The 16,135-nt window shown below is 46.9% G+C and overlaps 1 protein-coding gene across 1 annotated transcript in view; it reads left to right on the top strand.

The window, feature by feature from the left end:
- Positions 1-16,135, top strand: part of Vav1 (vav guanine nucleotide exchange factor 1) — a 49,890-nt gene that overhangs the window by 29,505 nt on the left and 4,250 nt on the right. Inside the window, exons 22-25 of the mRNA XM_021185850.3 lie at positions 1,963-1,994; positions 4,299-4,415; positions 7,749-7,836; positions 11,077-11,191. Of these exons, the coding sequence (XP_021041509.1) occupies positions 1,963-1,994; positions 4,299-4,415; positions 7,749-7,836; positions 11,077-11,191 (352 nt within the window). The remainder of the gene's footprint in view (positions 1-1,962; positions 1,995-4,298; positions 4,416-7,748; positions 7,837-11,076; positions 11,192-16,135) is intronic.

Below are 16,135 nucleotides of genomic sequence, written 5' to 3'. Positions count from 1 at the left end.
TCTTTTTATTTTTTCTTTTATAAAATGATCCAGAGTCTAAGTTGTGCTGTCATACACTCATGGGTACGAGGCCATTGGCTGGAGCTAGGTTCATCTACCAGGGCTGCACCCACTGATTTCAGCATTTTTAATTTACCTTTAGATTCTTTTCCATTACTCTCTGCTTGCTTATTTATTCTGTTTGTGTTGAGTGTGTATCCCAGGGCCTGTATGTGTGGAGGCCAGAGGACAACTTGTGGTAGCTAGGTCTCCCCTTCTCACTGGGTATTAGACTCATGAGCTCAGAGGTGGTGTGAGAACCTCTACACTGGGTATTAGACTCGTGAGCTCAGAGGTGGTGTGAGAACCTCTACACTGGGTATTAGACTCGTGAGCTCAGAGGTGGTGTGAGAACCTCTATTCACCAACCCTCTTGCTGGCCCTAAATTAACTTTTACTTAATATTGAAACAATGGGCTTCATGATGACAGTTTTATATGTCTCTATCATTGTTCTGTGCTCACATTGTTAACTCCCCCAACTGTCCTCCCTCCCCCCTCTTCCTACTGTTTCCTATCCTCTTCCCAAACGGTTCCCCTTTATTTTCAGGTTACATTTATAGGCCCTCACTCTGAATTTAAGTATCTCCAGTGTCAAATTTCATTGTGAGTTTCAAACTCCATCATTCCTTCCAGATTGGGTAGTAATGATTGGTTATCTCAAGGTCTAGGCTGTGGTCAGGGGTGTGGCTATGCTCTGCTTAGAATCCCCCAATGAGGGTCTGGGGTTGTGGTTAGGGGTGGAGCCCTGTCTAGGATCTGTCAGTGAGGAGCTGAGGCATAGTTAGGGGGTAGGGTGCTTGCTTTTATGTACTAGGTCCCAAATCTCATCCCCATCATTGCCAACAAATTCTAAATGATGACAAAAATACATCATTCAGGCTTGACAATGCAGTTGAGAGGTGCACACCTTGCCTGGAAAGCAGTCCCCTTTCTCTGTCTCCATAGCCATTCATGTGTCCATGGGCCAACTGCCTACCTAGTGTCCCTGCAAGCAATAATTTGTATCATTTGCACAAGTCAGGAAATCTTTTTAAATATAGTTTTAAGTAGTGAGTACTCATCACACCCAGCTGTGGACTCCAGAAGGCTGTTGTCAATACATGCGTGTGATGTCCCTTGACTGTGTTCACTGATCCCTGCCTCCTTCCTTCCTCCTCCTTCCTCCTCCTCATTCGTGCTCCCACTCTTCCCTCCAGGCCTTCTTGCTCCTACTCGCTCATTGTCTATACATGTGCCACTTTATTGGTTGCATTGTGTAGACTTGTGTCCTTTCTTGAAGTAAACAAACACCATCCTTGGTGTTCTAGCTTCATTTCTGTTGCTGGGATAAAATACCCAGACAGAAATCAGCTTCGGGGAGAAAAGAGTCTGTGTCAGCTTATGCCATGTTAGCTTATGGTTATAGCCCATCATTGTAGGGAAATCAAGGCAGGAACTTCAGATGGCTGCTCATGTCACACTGACAGTCAAGAGTAGAGAGAAATGATGCCTGCACTGTCACCTGCTCACTTGCTTGTGCTCAGCTCAGTTTACCCTCTTAAAAAGTTCAGGACCAAAAAAATTAATTCTAAAAAAAAAAAAAAAATTCAGGACCTCCTGCCTAGGGAATGATCCCCACAGACACACCCACTGGGTGCCTGATCTACGCAGTCCTCACTCTCTTCAAAGGTGATTGTAGTTTGGGTCATGTTGGAAAGCTAGTCATCATACGTGGCTTGAGGTTAATATATATAACTATATATAATATGATGGAAACACACAGGGAAACGGGGCTCTAGAGTTGTTTCTCCCATGAGTTGCACATACTTGGAACGTGGAACCAATTCAGCAAATGTTAGTGGAGTGGATGTGTGTGGGTGTCCCTGAAGTCTTCACGGCAAGGACATCATCTCTGAGTTTGGGTTTTTGTCTGTGTTCCCAGGGCCCTCCTCAGGACCTGTCTGTGCATCTCTGGTGAGTACAATCATGTTTCCTTTCTTTAAAATGGGTGTCTGTGGCGGAGTGGGTGGGCTAAGGGAGAGCTCAGGCTAAACGTGGAGGCTTTCAGATTGATCAGTAGTTCATGATTTGGATCCTAAACACTTCTGGGTTTATCCTGGGCTAAGAGCTGTTGGGGAAGGACAGGGGAAAGGAAGGTTCCTGATTCTAGGCAATTATGAAGGTCACAGTGACAATCATGATGGTGGTGGTTGTGGTGGTGATGATGGTGGTGATGGTGATGCTGTTGTTGTTGTTGATGATAGTGTTGCTGATAATGATCGTGGTAATGGTTGTGATGGTAACAGTGATGGATAATGGTGTGATGGAGGTGATGGTGTTATGGTGGTGGTGATGGTAGTAAATGTGGTGATGGTGGTGGTGGTGTTGGCTATAGTGGTGATGGTGTTAACTGTAGAGAGGAAAGTATGATTGTGATGAATATGATGGTGGCGAGAGTGATAGCAACAGCAGTAGTGGTGGTGTTGAGGGCAGTGTGGTGATGGTGATGATGGTGATGCTGTTGAAGGTGATGGTGATGCTGTTCATATACAAAATATGTATATACATATCATCATAACAAAGTCAACATGTACTCACACATATAAATATGGATACTTCAGCACGTATTGTGTAAGGAGAGAGACATGACTGGTGAACAACTCAGTGGATAAAAACACTTGTTGCTAAGTCCCAGGACCTGAGTTCAAGGAATAAAACAAGTCTTTATTTCTCTGGTGGGAGGAGAGAACTGACTGCCAGTCTCCACTGTAGTATGAAATGTTTTTTTTTGTGGCAGTTGGCTCTTCTGGGAACAGGAGAAGATAATAAAAGCCTGCAGAGGCTGAGTCAGTGGAGGAACAGTGAGAAAGGAGTAGGAGAAGTCAGGTCCAGGAGACAGAGAAGAAGAAAGAAGATTGAGCAGGGCTGGGAAAAGATTAGAAGAGAGATTTGGAAGAGTGAACGTAGAAAATGGTTGAAAGTGAATTGGGCTTGCAGACTGAGAGGACAGCTGGTGACAGCTGAGCTAGGAGAAGCCCAGCTGAGCCAGAGAAGATGCTGTTAGGAGATGATGAAAGAAGAACCCAGGAAGAACCCACAAACAAAGTAGCTATATAAGTTTATACAGACAAAAATTATAAAACAAAAGGAAAATTTTTCCAGTTTACTTCTTTTCACTTTTTACAAAAAGCCACACTCTACATCTAAGTCAGCAATAATAAAGAAATTTAAAGGAGACATAAATGCATCACATCACAATATATTATATTACAATCATATTTACATTTATATTCACTATGTTTTGATGCACTCAGAATGGAGTGCAGTCATCATCTGTAGTTCTAGAACATTCCACCCATCACAAGTCCTATTCCTCTAAGCAGGATTCTCCTGACCAGTCTCAGCACCCATGAATCTGCTCTGCTCTCAATCTCTCTCTCTCTCTCTCTCTCTCTCTCTCTCTCTCTCTCTCTCTCTCTCTCTCTCTCTCTCTCCCCTCCCCTCCCCTCCCCTCCCCTCCCCTCCCCTCCCCTCCCCTCCCCTCCCCTCCCCTCCCCTCCCCTCCTCTCTTCTCCTCTCCTGCTGTGGTGCTGTGGACATTTCTCACATGGAGTCGCACACTGTGTGGCCTTTGGTGTCTGGTTTTTACACTGGCCTTGGCATCCTTAAAGCCTCACTGTGTGAGCATGGTGTCCTTGAGGACCCACTGTGTGAGCATGGTGTTCCTGAAGCCTCGCTGTGGCTGAGCGTAGGCCTCATTCCTTTTTTTAGTTGGCTTTTAATTGTTCTGCTTTTTTTTAAACATTGCATTAAAATACTACTGATTTATTTCAGAGCTTCCCTTAAATGTTTTTATACTTTGTATGTGTGCATGCATGTGTGTGTGCCTGTGTATATGCATGTGTACCTGTGTATGTGCACATGTATGTGTATGTTCATGTGTGCATGTGCATGTGTGTGTGTGTGTGTGTAGGACAGAGAAAAACTTGCAGGAATTGGCTCTCTTTCTATCTAGTGGTTCCCAGGGATTGAACTCAAGTCCCCAGGCTTGGCAGCAAGCTCCTTTACCTGCTGAGCCCTCCTGCTAGCCCTGCCCTTAATCTTTGTATTTGAGGCTGACACCTCACTCTACCCTCGTGCTCACAGAGACTAGTTTCTAAAGTGAGCTCAGAAGATGGTCATCAAAGCAAATGACAAAATTCCAGGGATCCTCAGAAGCCTGAACTTCAACCCAACCCTGTACCCCTTGTCATGACTGACTCAGGTGTGTCCTGGCAGGTATGCGGGCCCTATGGAACGAGCAGGCGCTGAGGGCATCCTCACCAACCGTTCTGATGGGACCTACCTAGTGCGGCAGAGGGTGAAAGATACAGCGGAGTTCGCCATCAGCATTAAGTAACTCCTCCCTTCATGACCACGCCCCTTTGACGTGGGTTCCTCCCTCCCTGACCACATCCCCTCAGACTTGATCAGCCCTCCATGATCTCTCCCACTATGACCTGGGCCCCTCCCCTTTAACCTGGGTCACTCCCACTCTGACCACACCCTTTCTGACCTGGGCCCCTCCCACTCTGACCACACCCTTTCTGACCTGGGCTTGCCAAGGCTGTCTTATCATTTACCATACAAAAGTGTACATTCTACAAGCACCTTTTATTGAACTACTGTTTTCTACCGACTTTCACTTTCCTCCACTCCTCTTCCCTCCCTTACTTTGTTCCCCCTTCCTTCTCCCTCCCTTTGTACCTTTCCTTTCTGTTCTTATTTGTGGCCGGCACTTTTAGCTCTAACGTGTGCTTTAGAAGCTGTGGCATTTGTCTTCCTGCGTCTGACTTATTTCACGTAATGTAACATCCTCCAGTTTGTCTACATTGTAGATGACAGGATGCTATCTATCCTTTTAGTGGCTAAATTATGTTTCACTGCGTGTGTCTATCATAGTTTCTTCATCCATGGACACCTTAGTTGATTTGGTGTTCTGGCTGTTGTTGATAGTTCTGCAAAACGAACCCAGGTTTGTTGGTATCATGTGGATATGCTGACTAAATAAAATATGTTGAAATAAAATCTAGCTACCTCAGGACAGATCTCCTGGTCCCCACATGGTACTAACGTCCATCCCTACCATTGAACTGTAACGTTACTTGTGTTAATTTTTGTTATTTGTGGACATGTACGTGGGCATTTACCGATGTGTCCACACGTGGAGGCTGCAGGCTGATTATAGGTATTTTCAAGAAATCAAAAAAAATTATTTATTTATTTATTTATTTATTTATTTATTATTTATTTATTATGTGTGGGAAGGCGTGTGTGCCACAGCATGCATGTGGGGACAATGACAATTTGTTGGAGGTAGTTCTTTCTTTCCACAGTATAGGTATCAGGGCTTGAGCTCATGTTGTCAGGCTTGGTGGCAAGTGCCATCTCAGCAGTCCCTCTCTACCTTGAGTTTTGAAACATTATTTTCCACTGAGAAGAGGCTCTGCTAGCTGCCAGTGAGTTCTCAGGAACCCCCTGTCTCTGCCTCCCTGGGCTAGGGTTGTAAGTGTCACCTTGTTCGCCTTATATGGGTGCTGGGAATCAAACTCAAGTCCCTATGCTTGAAAGCAAGCTCATGCCGACTTAGCCATCTCCCAGCCCCTAATGACATCTTACCCCAGTTTTGGTTGAGGAGTAGAATTCTAGCTTAGCTTTTATCAAGAGTTTGCAACCTCACAGGGTCTTTTGTTCACCCAAACCTCTCCAGAATTTCGGTTGTGCTTTTTCTTGGCAACGGCCATAATGACTGGGGTCAGATGGCACCTAAATGTAGTTTTGATTTGCATCTGCACAATAGCTTCAGAAAATGCCCCACGATAGGAACTGGGGAGACGACTGCTTGAGAAGTGCCCTCCACACCACATTCAGGCCTTGGTATGATTTCTCAGCAGCCTCTGAAAGCCGAGTCTGTCTGTGCTTGTGACCCCAACAACTGGAGAGAGAGAGAAAGGCAGGAGGATCCTAGGGCCTCACTGGCCAGCCTCGAGAAATCCCTGAACTCTAGGACACTGGAGGGTGGAGACACTGTCCATGCTTGTTGAGTGGCCACATGAAATGTGGCGCAAGTAGCCGCAGTGCAGGGACCCACTCCACCTGTGCACATGACTGGACAGTGCAGTCACCTTGCATGCCAAGCTCAGTGCAGCTATCAAGAGTTAACTTGTGCTGGCTGGCTGCTCTACCCTTGTTCCCAACTTTATTTTTAGCTTTGGGGTTTTCCAATATTTTTGTGAGAGTTTACTGGTTTGAAAATGTTTTTTTCTGGTGTGCCCATGCACCGGGGTGGTGCAGTGTGAAGGCTGGAGGACAGCTTGCATACGCCGGTTCTCACTTTCCAACATGAGGGTCATGGGGGTTGAACTCAAGTTGTCAAGCTTTGTGGCAAGCATCTGGGTGACCCCTCAGCAGTTAAAAAAAAAAGCATTTCTAGGGTTTTTGTGTTACCTAGCTTCCCCTTTGTCAGAAATGGCCATCTTCTCCCTATGCTGTCCTTTTTTAGTGTGTCACCTGCCATAGTCAAGAGGTTGGGTGTCTCTTTCCATTTTGTCGTTCTGTGATCCTCCACATTAACATAGCCCCAGTGCTTTGACTGCTTCCTATTCTCCCATCTTTCATGCTGTGTAGCAGACTTTTTCTCTCTATCCAAGGACACTGTCTTCTTTGCAGGCTCCTACCGGCTTCTTAACACACCCTTGAGGCAGGGGGCTTACGCGTTGCAGCACTGTGTGATAAAGTCCCTAACAAAAACAACTTGGTGGAGAAAGAGGGTTTCTTCAGCTTGCTCTTGGAGAGACCTGTCCGCTCTAGTGGGGAAGGCACGGTGGCAGGAGCACGAGGCAGCTGGTCGAATCGCATCCACACTCAGGGAGCAGACTGTGTCTTAGGGTTTCTATTGCTGTGGAGAAAACACCATGGCCCAAAGCACCTTGGGGAGGAAAGAGTTTGTTTCAGCCTACACTTGGGCCATATGCTCCATCACTGGGCTCAAGGCAGGAATCAAGGAGGTAAGAGCTGAAGCGGAGGCCGTGGAGGATCACTGCTTACTGGCTTGCTGCCCATGGCGCTTGCTCAGCCTGATTTCTTGTAGAATGGAGGACCAACAATCCTAGGGATGGAACCACCCACAGTGGGCAGTGTTCTCCCATATCAATCACCAAGCAAGACAGTGCCCCACGGGCCAAGCTGATGGGAACATTTTTTTTTTTTTTAATTATGGTTCCCTCTTTCCACTAGTTTGTGTCAAGTTGATGTAAAACTAGCCATCATAGAGATGAATGCTGGGTATTTGGCTTGCTTTCTCTTTTTTCTATTCAGTTCAGAACTTCAGTCCATGGGATGTTGCCATCCATATTCTGGGCAGGTTGGTGGTGGTGGGGGCTTCTCCTGTCAGTTAACTCAATGTAGAAACTCCCACACAGACATGCCCAGAGGTCTGGTGAATCTAGGCCCTGTCAGGCTGACCTTCAAGATAAGTCACCTTAGGGAGAACAGGAAACTCTATATAAGGCAATGAATGGAAGGTTTAGAGTAGCAGAGACCACAGGAAGGGATGGGTCAGGCATTGTTTCAGACTCTGAACTGCAGGGCTTCCTTTGCTTAAAGGAGACCAGCTTGATTCTTCTGTCCTGGGTGCATGGTCCTCAGACTTGGGACTCAAGTTCTGTTTATCTTTCTTCCTCATTCCAGGTATAACGTGGAGGTCAAGCATATTAAAATCATGACGTCAGAGGGGTTGTACCGGATCACAGAGAAGAAGGCTTTCCGGGGCCTTCTGGTAAGGGCTGCTATCGGCTAACCCTATCTAAGCTGCTCAGAGCCCATGCAACAGTGTCTGTACCTGTGTCTCAGGGTCTTTACTAAAGCCCTTCCCAGAGAGCCACTAATGAACTCATTCCCTTAAGGACCAGTGTTAAAAAAGGTTAGGACAAATAGTGCTTATGGAGGAATCCTTATTGATGCCAAGCAGGCTGAGCTGTGGCGATGACTCGTGGATAAGGCTCCAGAGGGCCTGAATTCGATCTCTAGAACCCATGTAAAAGCCAGGTGTGGCAGTGTATGTCTGTAACTCCAGCTCTGGGAGCTGGAGACTGGAAGCTCTCCTGGGCTTGCCACTGAGTCAGGGTAGGTAACCAGGGAGCTCCAGGCTCAGTGGGAGGTCCTTCCTCAAAATACAAGGTGGAACATGATAGAGGAAGACACCTGAAGTCAACCTCTGGTCCTCACCTACGTGTCCACACTCAAACCCATAGGTGTGCACACTCACTGTCTTAGTTAGGGTTTTACTGCTGTGAGCAGACACCATGACTAAAGCAACTCTTGTAAAGGACAGCATTTATTGGGGCTGGCTGACAGGTTCAGAGGTTCAGTCTATAATCATCAAGGTAGAAGCATGGCAGCAGCCAGGCAGGCATGGTGCAGGCAGAACTGAAGGTCTACATCTTCATCTGAAGGCTGCTAGCAGAATTCTGGCAACCATGCAGCTAGGATGAGGGTCCCGCACCCACAGAGACACACCTACTCCAACAAGGCCACACCTCCAAATAGTGCCCCTCCCTGGGCAAGGCATGTCTTCCTGGGCAAACCATCACACTCACTCTCTGACTGTTACAGATAAGACTCAAGTCCCACCCTTTGTCTGCTTGTTTTTCAGGCCTCCAGAGCACATATGCTTGCAGATCTTCCAAACTGGCTCTGCATGACCTGAGCTACTACCTGTCTTGCTGAGAATTTATGAGTGTTTAGCTAGTGTCTGCTGTCCTGTTAACTCTTTTTATCCTTTTCTAGCCATTTAAAACAGATTGGTGTACATAAGTCATGTGGGCCTTTCCCATGATCAATAGACCTGCGAAGAAACTGAGGTCAAAATTCATAACTTAAAAAAAATTAGATTCTCCTCCTCCTCCTCCTTCTTTTTCTTCTTCCTCTTCCTCTTCCTCTTCCTCTCCCTCTCCTTCTCTTCTCCTCCTCCTCCTTCTTCTTCTCCCTTTTCCTTCTCCTTCTTCTTTCCCCCCCTCCTCCTCCCCCTCATTCCTCCTTCTCCTCCTCCCTTTGTGTGCACATACTCACTACAGAGAATCTGTGAAGATCACAGACTCTGTGAAGGCAGGTCTCTCCTTCCATCTTTATGTGGGTTCTGGGATGGAACCCATGTCTCCAGGTTTTTGAGGCAAGAATTTGACCCACTGAGCCATCTCACCTGCCCTCAGTTTTCTTTTTTTTTCTTTTGTAATGACATTGGACATTTTCAGTCTGGATTTCTTATCTGTCACCAGCACAAGCTATTTGTGAAAGAAATATCCATAAATCAAAGCATTGGGAAGCTGAAATCAAATACAAAGTCTTTTACAGAGGCCAGGTCGAAAACTCAGCTGCCACCCATGATAAGCTTGCCTGCTGTGGGACCTGAGCAGAGAACTTGGTGTCTCTATCTTTATTTCTGTTTATAAAATGAGAGAGGACTGGCAAGCTGGCTCAATGGGTAGTGGTGATTCCCACCAATCAAACCAAGTCAGTGCCAGCAGCCAATAGCTGCTATTCTAAAGATGGAAGGAGAGAGTTGCCTCCACAGAGTCTGTGACCTTCACAGGTTCACACACACACACACACACACACACACACCACCACCACCACCGTCATCATCATCTAATTTTTAAGTTATAATTTTTCATTCAGTGACCTCAGTTTTTTCTCAGGTCTACTGATCATGAGGAAGGCCCGCATGGCTTTGATTCCTTGAACCTGCATGGTGGATGGTGAGAATCAACTCCTACAAGTTGGCCTCTGACTTCCACGTGCATTCCTTGACACTCATCTGTAATAAAAAATTATTAATATGTCCTGAAGTGGGGTTCCTTTCCATCTTAAACCATTTATGTTCCTGGATGAAAGACATACAGCTTTTATATTTTTAGATATGCCTTAGGCATCACAATAGCTGGCCAGCTGCCTACCCTCCATGCCGCTAGAATCTACTTTCCTATCGATAACCCCAAGTCATCACTCACTATTACCATGTTACATCTTGGTTTTTCTTAACCCAGTTGGGCAGCCCTCTGGGCCATGATCTCTTGGCCCTTAGCCCATGGCGGCTGCCTCCCTCTCCCCGTTCATTCTTTTCCATGGCAGCTCTCCTTCTGCTCCTTCCTCATGGTCTCTAGCCAGGAAACCACAACCCCGCCCGCCCATGTCTCTTCTCCCCAGCTATTAGCTGCTGACATCTTCATTTACCAATCAGATTTAACTGGGGGCAGGGTCTCTCAGGCTACTGCAGACTCCAAATCTTGGAGGCCAGCACTTAGCATTACAATAAACAGTAAAAGACAAAACCTCAACATTCATCCCCCAAACAAATAAGTGAACAAACAAGCAAACAGACAACAAATATAAAATGGGAGAATTGTGAACATCCACATCATTTGGGGTTCCTAGGAGACCTTAGTGGCATGTTCTGTGCACACTGCTTTGCGCTCAGAGGTTATCAACTATAAAGACATGGACATTGATGGGAGGCCTTGAATCTGTCGATCCTATTTGGTAGGTCTGGCAAGAATCGGTCTTAGCCTGTGGTGCGTGTTGGCTACTTTGTTCACTGCTGTGAGAGAACAACTGACAAAGCAGCTTAAAGAGGGACAGGCTCTTCCAGACCACAGGCTGAGGATAGGAGTGTGAGGAGGCTGGTTATATGTCTGTAGTCAGAGAGCAGGGAGAAACTGAGGCTGGTGCTCAGCTTGCTCTTCCTTTTCATTCAGCCTGGATGAATGAGATGGAGCCATCCATGCTCAGGGGGCTCTTCCCTTCTCAGTTAACTTAATGTAGACATGGCCACAGACTAGTCTCTTAGGCAAGTCAACATTACCCATCACAGGGTCCCTTCCACAGGTGGTCCCTGCTGTTCCAGTAGAGGAAGGAGTTTCCCATCACAGGGGCTGTTTGAAGTGCAGACGAGGGCTTGAACTCTGCTTCACTGTGGGCTGGACATTTGGGATCATGACGATTCTGTGGTTATTTTCCCCAGGAACTGGTAGAGTTTTATCAGCAGAATTCCCTCAAAGATTGCTTCAAGTCGTTGGACACCACCTTGCAGTTTCCTTATAAGGAACCTGAGAGGAGAGCCATCAGCAAGCCACCAGGTAGGAGGATGCTGCAGGCTGGAGGGCTGCACAGTGCCTTCTCTTGCGGGAGGGAGAGCCAGGGCTTCCAGGGACAGCTGGCCTGCCTGTACCTTTTTTTTTTTTTAATGAGTCTTTATTGAATGCTTATTTAAGTGGCATTGTGTGGTGTTGGAGATGTCTCCTTTTATTTGCTAAAGATTTATTTATATGTGTGCTGTACGTGTACATCTATGTGTGTTCCACACCAGTGCAGTATCTGCAGTGGCCAGAAAAGGGCACTATGTCCTTGGAGCTGAAGTTATAGGTGGTTGTGAGCTGCTCAGAGTGGGCACTGGGAACTGAACCCAGGTCTTCTGGAAGAGTGGCAAGCATTCCTCATTTTTCTCCTTCCCTCCCTCCCTCCTTCCCTCCCTCCCTCCTTCCTTGCTTCCAATTTTTTTTTTTTTTTGAGGCAGGGTTTCTCTGTGTAGTCTTGACTGTTCTGGTCTTGCTCTCTAAATAAGGCTGTCCTTGAACCTAGAAAGTCACCTGGGTCTGCCTTCTGAGTGCTGTGTACCACCAGTGCCTGACTTCAGCCAGCATTCTTAATTACTGAGCCCTTACTTCATACATATACATATATATGTATATATAATAATAATTATTATTATTTAATCTTTTTTTTACAATCCAGTCATTATTCCCCTCATCGTCCGCCCTCTGACTGTTCGTCATCTCCAAGAGGATTTCCCCCACTCCCACCCCCACCCCATCAGACCTCCCCACTCCCTAGGGACTCAAGTCTTTCAAGAGTTAGGTGCATCTTCTCTCACTGAGGCCAGATCAGACAGTCCTCTGATATGTTCCTGGGGCCTCATATTAACTGGTGTATGCTGCCTGGTTGGTGTCTCAGTGTCTGAGAGATCTCTGGGGTCTTGGTTAGTTGAGACTGCTGGTCTTCCTATGGGGTCACCCTCTTCCTCAACTTCTTCCAGCCTTTCCCTAATTCAACCACAGGGGTCCCCAGCTTCTGTCCATTGGTTGGGTGTAAGTATCTGCATCCGACTCAGCTGCTTGTTGGGCCTCTCGGAGGACAGCCATGCTAGGCTCCTGTCTGCAAGCACACCATAGCATCAGTAATAGTGTTAGGCCTTGGAGTCTCCCCTTGAGATGGATCCCAATTTGAACCTGTCACTGGACCTTCTTTTCCTCAGGCTCTTCTCTATTTTTGTCCCCGCAGTTCTTTTAGACAGGAACAGTTCTGGGTCAGAGTTTTTGACTGTGGCATGGCAACCCCACCCCTTCACTTGATGTCCTGTCTTTCTACTGAAGGTGGGCTCTATAAGTTCCCTCTCTCTACTGTCGGGCATTTCATCTAAGGTCCTTCCTTTTGAATCCTGAGAGTCTCTCACCTTCCTGGTCTCTGGTACATTCTTCCCCACCTGAAGCTTCTTTCTCTGTGATAACTCAAGCCTGTGTCAAGTTGACACACGAAACCAGCCAGTACAATTGACCCCTTGTCAACCTGACACACAAACACATCACTATTAAGCCTCAACCCTAACTTTCTTATTCATCCCCAAGATCTAAATAACTTTAAAAGTTCCACAGTCTTTGCAAATTTACATATTAAAATTTCATTCCCTTTAAAATATCCAATCTCTTTTAAAATCTGAAGTCTCTTTACAATTATAAGTCTCTTAACTGTGGGCTCCACTAAAATACTTTCTTCTTTCAAGAGGGAAAAATATCAGGACACAGTCACAATCAAAAGCAAAATCAGACTCCAACTGTCCAATGTCTGGGATCCACTCACGATCTTCTGGATTCCTCCAAGGGCTTGGGTCACTTCTCCAGCCCTGCCCTTTGTAGCACACACCTTGTCTTGTAGGCTCCAGCTGCCTGTACTCCCCTGCTGTTGCTGTTCTTGGTGGTCATCTCATGGTACTGGTATCTCCAAAACACTACTGTCTTCCGCTGTAACTAGGCTTCACCAACAGCCTCTCATAAGCCTCTCATAGGCTCTCTTCATAGTGCCAAGCCTCAACTCCTTTGCATGACCCCTTACGTCCTGGGCCATCAATTGTAACTGAGGCTGCACTTTCACCAATGTCCTTCCATGGCCTCTCACAGTGCCAAGCCTCAGCTGCTCTTTATGACCCCTTCATGCCTTCAAAACCAGTACCACCTAGGTGACTCTTACACATTACCAATTCCTGCTGCTGCACAAGGTACAACACTGGCTATCTCAGGAACACAGCTTCTGTGCTCTCAGAAAACACTTCCCAGAAGATTTCACCTCAATGATGCTGGTCTCTTAATTACTGCTAATTTCTTAGCTCCAGCTAACCAGCATCAATAGTCCCAGTAATGCAAAGTTTTTGCTTTAGTAGTTCTGGTGTCTTGTTAATCACAGCTGATTCTTCAGCCCCAGCTAACCAGAACCACAGAATCTTCACAACCAAAATAGCAGCAGCCCTGATAAAAGTCTTTAATCTTCACTCTGAAATTTCACAAGCCAGGCCTTCATCTTCTGCACTGTTCTCAACATTATCTTCCAAGCTCCTACAGAACATCCCACAGAGCTCTTAACACCAAATGGATCTTCTAGTCCAAAGTTCCAAAGTCCTTCCACAGTCCTCCCTAAAACATGGTCAGGTTGTCACAGGAATACCTCACTTCTGGTATATCCATCCTTGCCAGTAATCCCCTTTCCCAGTTTCCCCTCTGGAAACCCCCTATCCCATCTTCCCTCCCTCTGCTTCTATGAGGGTGCTCCCCTCCCCCACTCATGCCTCCCTGTCCTAGCATTTCCCTACACTGGGACATCGAGCCTTCACAGGACCAAGGGCCTCTACTCCTATTGATGTCTGACAAGGCCATCCTCTGCTACATATGCAGCTGGAGCCGTGGATTGCTTCATGTGTACTCTTTGGTTGGTGGTTTAGTCCCTCGGAGCTCTGGGGGGCGTCTGGTTGGTTGATATTGTTGTTCTTCCTTATGGGATTGCAAACCCCTTCAGCTCCTTCAGTTCTTTCTCTAACTCTTCCACAGGGGACTCTATGCTCAATCCAATGGTTGGCTGTGAGCACCTGCCTCTGTATTTGTCAGGCTCTGGCAGAGCCTCTTAAGAGACAGCTATGTCAGGCTCCTGTCAACAAGCATTTCTTGGCATCTGCAATAGTGTTTGGGTTTGATGTCTGTATAGGGGATGGATCAACAAAATACTCACGAGAGGAAACAAGGAGACAAAGCATGGAGCAGAGACTGAAGGAAAGGCCATTCAGAGGATGATATTTTCTAGTTCCATCCATTTGCCTGCAGAACTTGTGAATTTCACATCATGTACCCCAAACACAGTGATCTCTTCACTTCTCCACATCTGTCCTCTGCCTCTGCAACCTTCCCCAAAGAAAACAAACAAACCAAAGAAAACAAAAAACCCCACCTACCCATGAAAGCTGCAGTGTGTCACAGCCTGCCGTGCAATACATCTTGTCCAAACAGCTTTGCTCTCAAGTGATCATTGGTCTGCTTCGAGGACTCTGGCTTCTGCCACAGTGTAGTGGGTGGGGGTAGGGGAGTAGGTAAGGGTGGGCAGTGAGTAGGGGTGGGGGATGCAGGGCCAGCTCACCTCCCTTCTGTAGGAGGCAAGGGTGTCATCTCTTTGACATCTGTGCCACTTTCTGGCATTTGAGGGTAGGGCCAGCTCTCCCAAGTGCTTTAGCAGGGGAGGGTGTGACCAGCTTTGCTCAGTCCTTGGATATCTATCTGGCCCCAGGTAGCAGCCCAGCTCAGGCCATCCTTATGGCCCTTGGTGGTAACGTCAGCTGTGGACATTGACACAGATCCTGACATGGCCCTCAGTGGCAGCACTGGCTGGAACTTCACCATGGCCTCAGGTGGAGCACAGGCTATTCACATCCGTTTGTTTCTCATTACCCTCATGTCTCTGGGTCTGCCTCTTCATAGCGCACAAATCATTTCCTGTCTCTTCTTCTCCCACCTCTCTATCACATTCTTGCTCATCATAGTGCTCCCACCCCCACCCCTGACCCCAGAGCCATCGGTGACATCTTCTTTTGAAAGTATGATGGTTAAATGTTTGTCCAACCCAAAGATTCCAAAGGAAGTATATCCCTGGCCAAAGTTAAACACAGCACAGCAAAAATGTAATTCAACATATAGTTGCACAGTCTCATGGTTGGATCACAAGCAAGTAGAGAGATCAGCAGATAGGCCAATGATGAGAAGTCAACACAGCCGGATCTGACAGTCAGCTGTGGTCTCCACTCTGCAGGTTCTGCTCTTCTTCCTAGCCTAGGATGCAGCTCTGAGAGTCAGAGCGACTCAGAATGTAGTGGGTTTTCTCAAAGCAAAAAGGCACAGCCCCACTGGTACTTGTGTGTCTCTTATTGGCTCTATTGAGTGACAGTGTGGTTCCCCAAGGAGCAAAAGCAACAACAGCCTTTGTGTCACTAATTCCACCTCTCTTCAGAGGGCTCAAACCACTCAGCTTCTCTCACTCTTCCTTCTCTACGCTTGTTTGCTTCCTGCTGTGGCTGCCCCGGGAGCCCTGCTGGGTTGTCTCTGCACTTCCCACACTGCACCTGGGCAATTCAGTGGAATCTGGATGGAACTCTAGAGACAGAATGGCAGCTGGAGCCACTGCTCTTTTCCCTCACAACGCTTGTCTCAGTGCCACTGACATTGAGACATCTTTTAAATTTTGTTTTTCTTGAGGCAGGGTTTCTCTGTGTAGCCCTGGCTGTCCTGGAACTCACTTTGTAGACCAGGCTGGCCTCGAACTCAGAAATCTGCCTGCCTCTGCCTCCCAAGTGCTGGGATCAAAGGCGTGCGCCACCATCGCCTGGCACTTATTTTTAATTTTAATTATGTGTATGCATGTGTGCCTGTGTATGGCTATGTGCACTTGAGAGCAGTGTTTACAGAATACAGAAGAGAATGCTAAATTTCCTGGAA

The sequence above is a fragment of the Mus caroli genome, unplaced genomic scaffold (assembly GCF_978045245.1).
Source record: "Mus caroli unplaced genomic scaffold, Mus_caroli_1 scaffold_18, whole genome shotgun sequence".
Taxonomy (NCBI): domain Eukaryota; kingdom Metazoa; phylum Chordata; class Mammalia; order Rodentia; family Muridae; genus Mus; species Mus caroli.
This window is presented reverse-complemented; position numbering and strand designations above follow the sequence as displayed.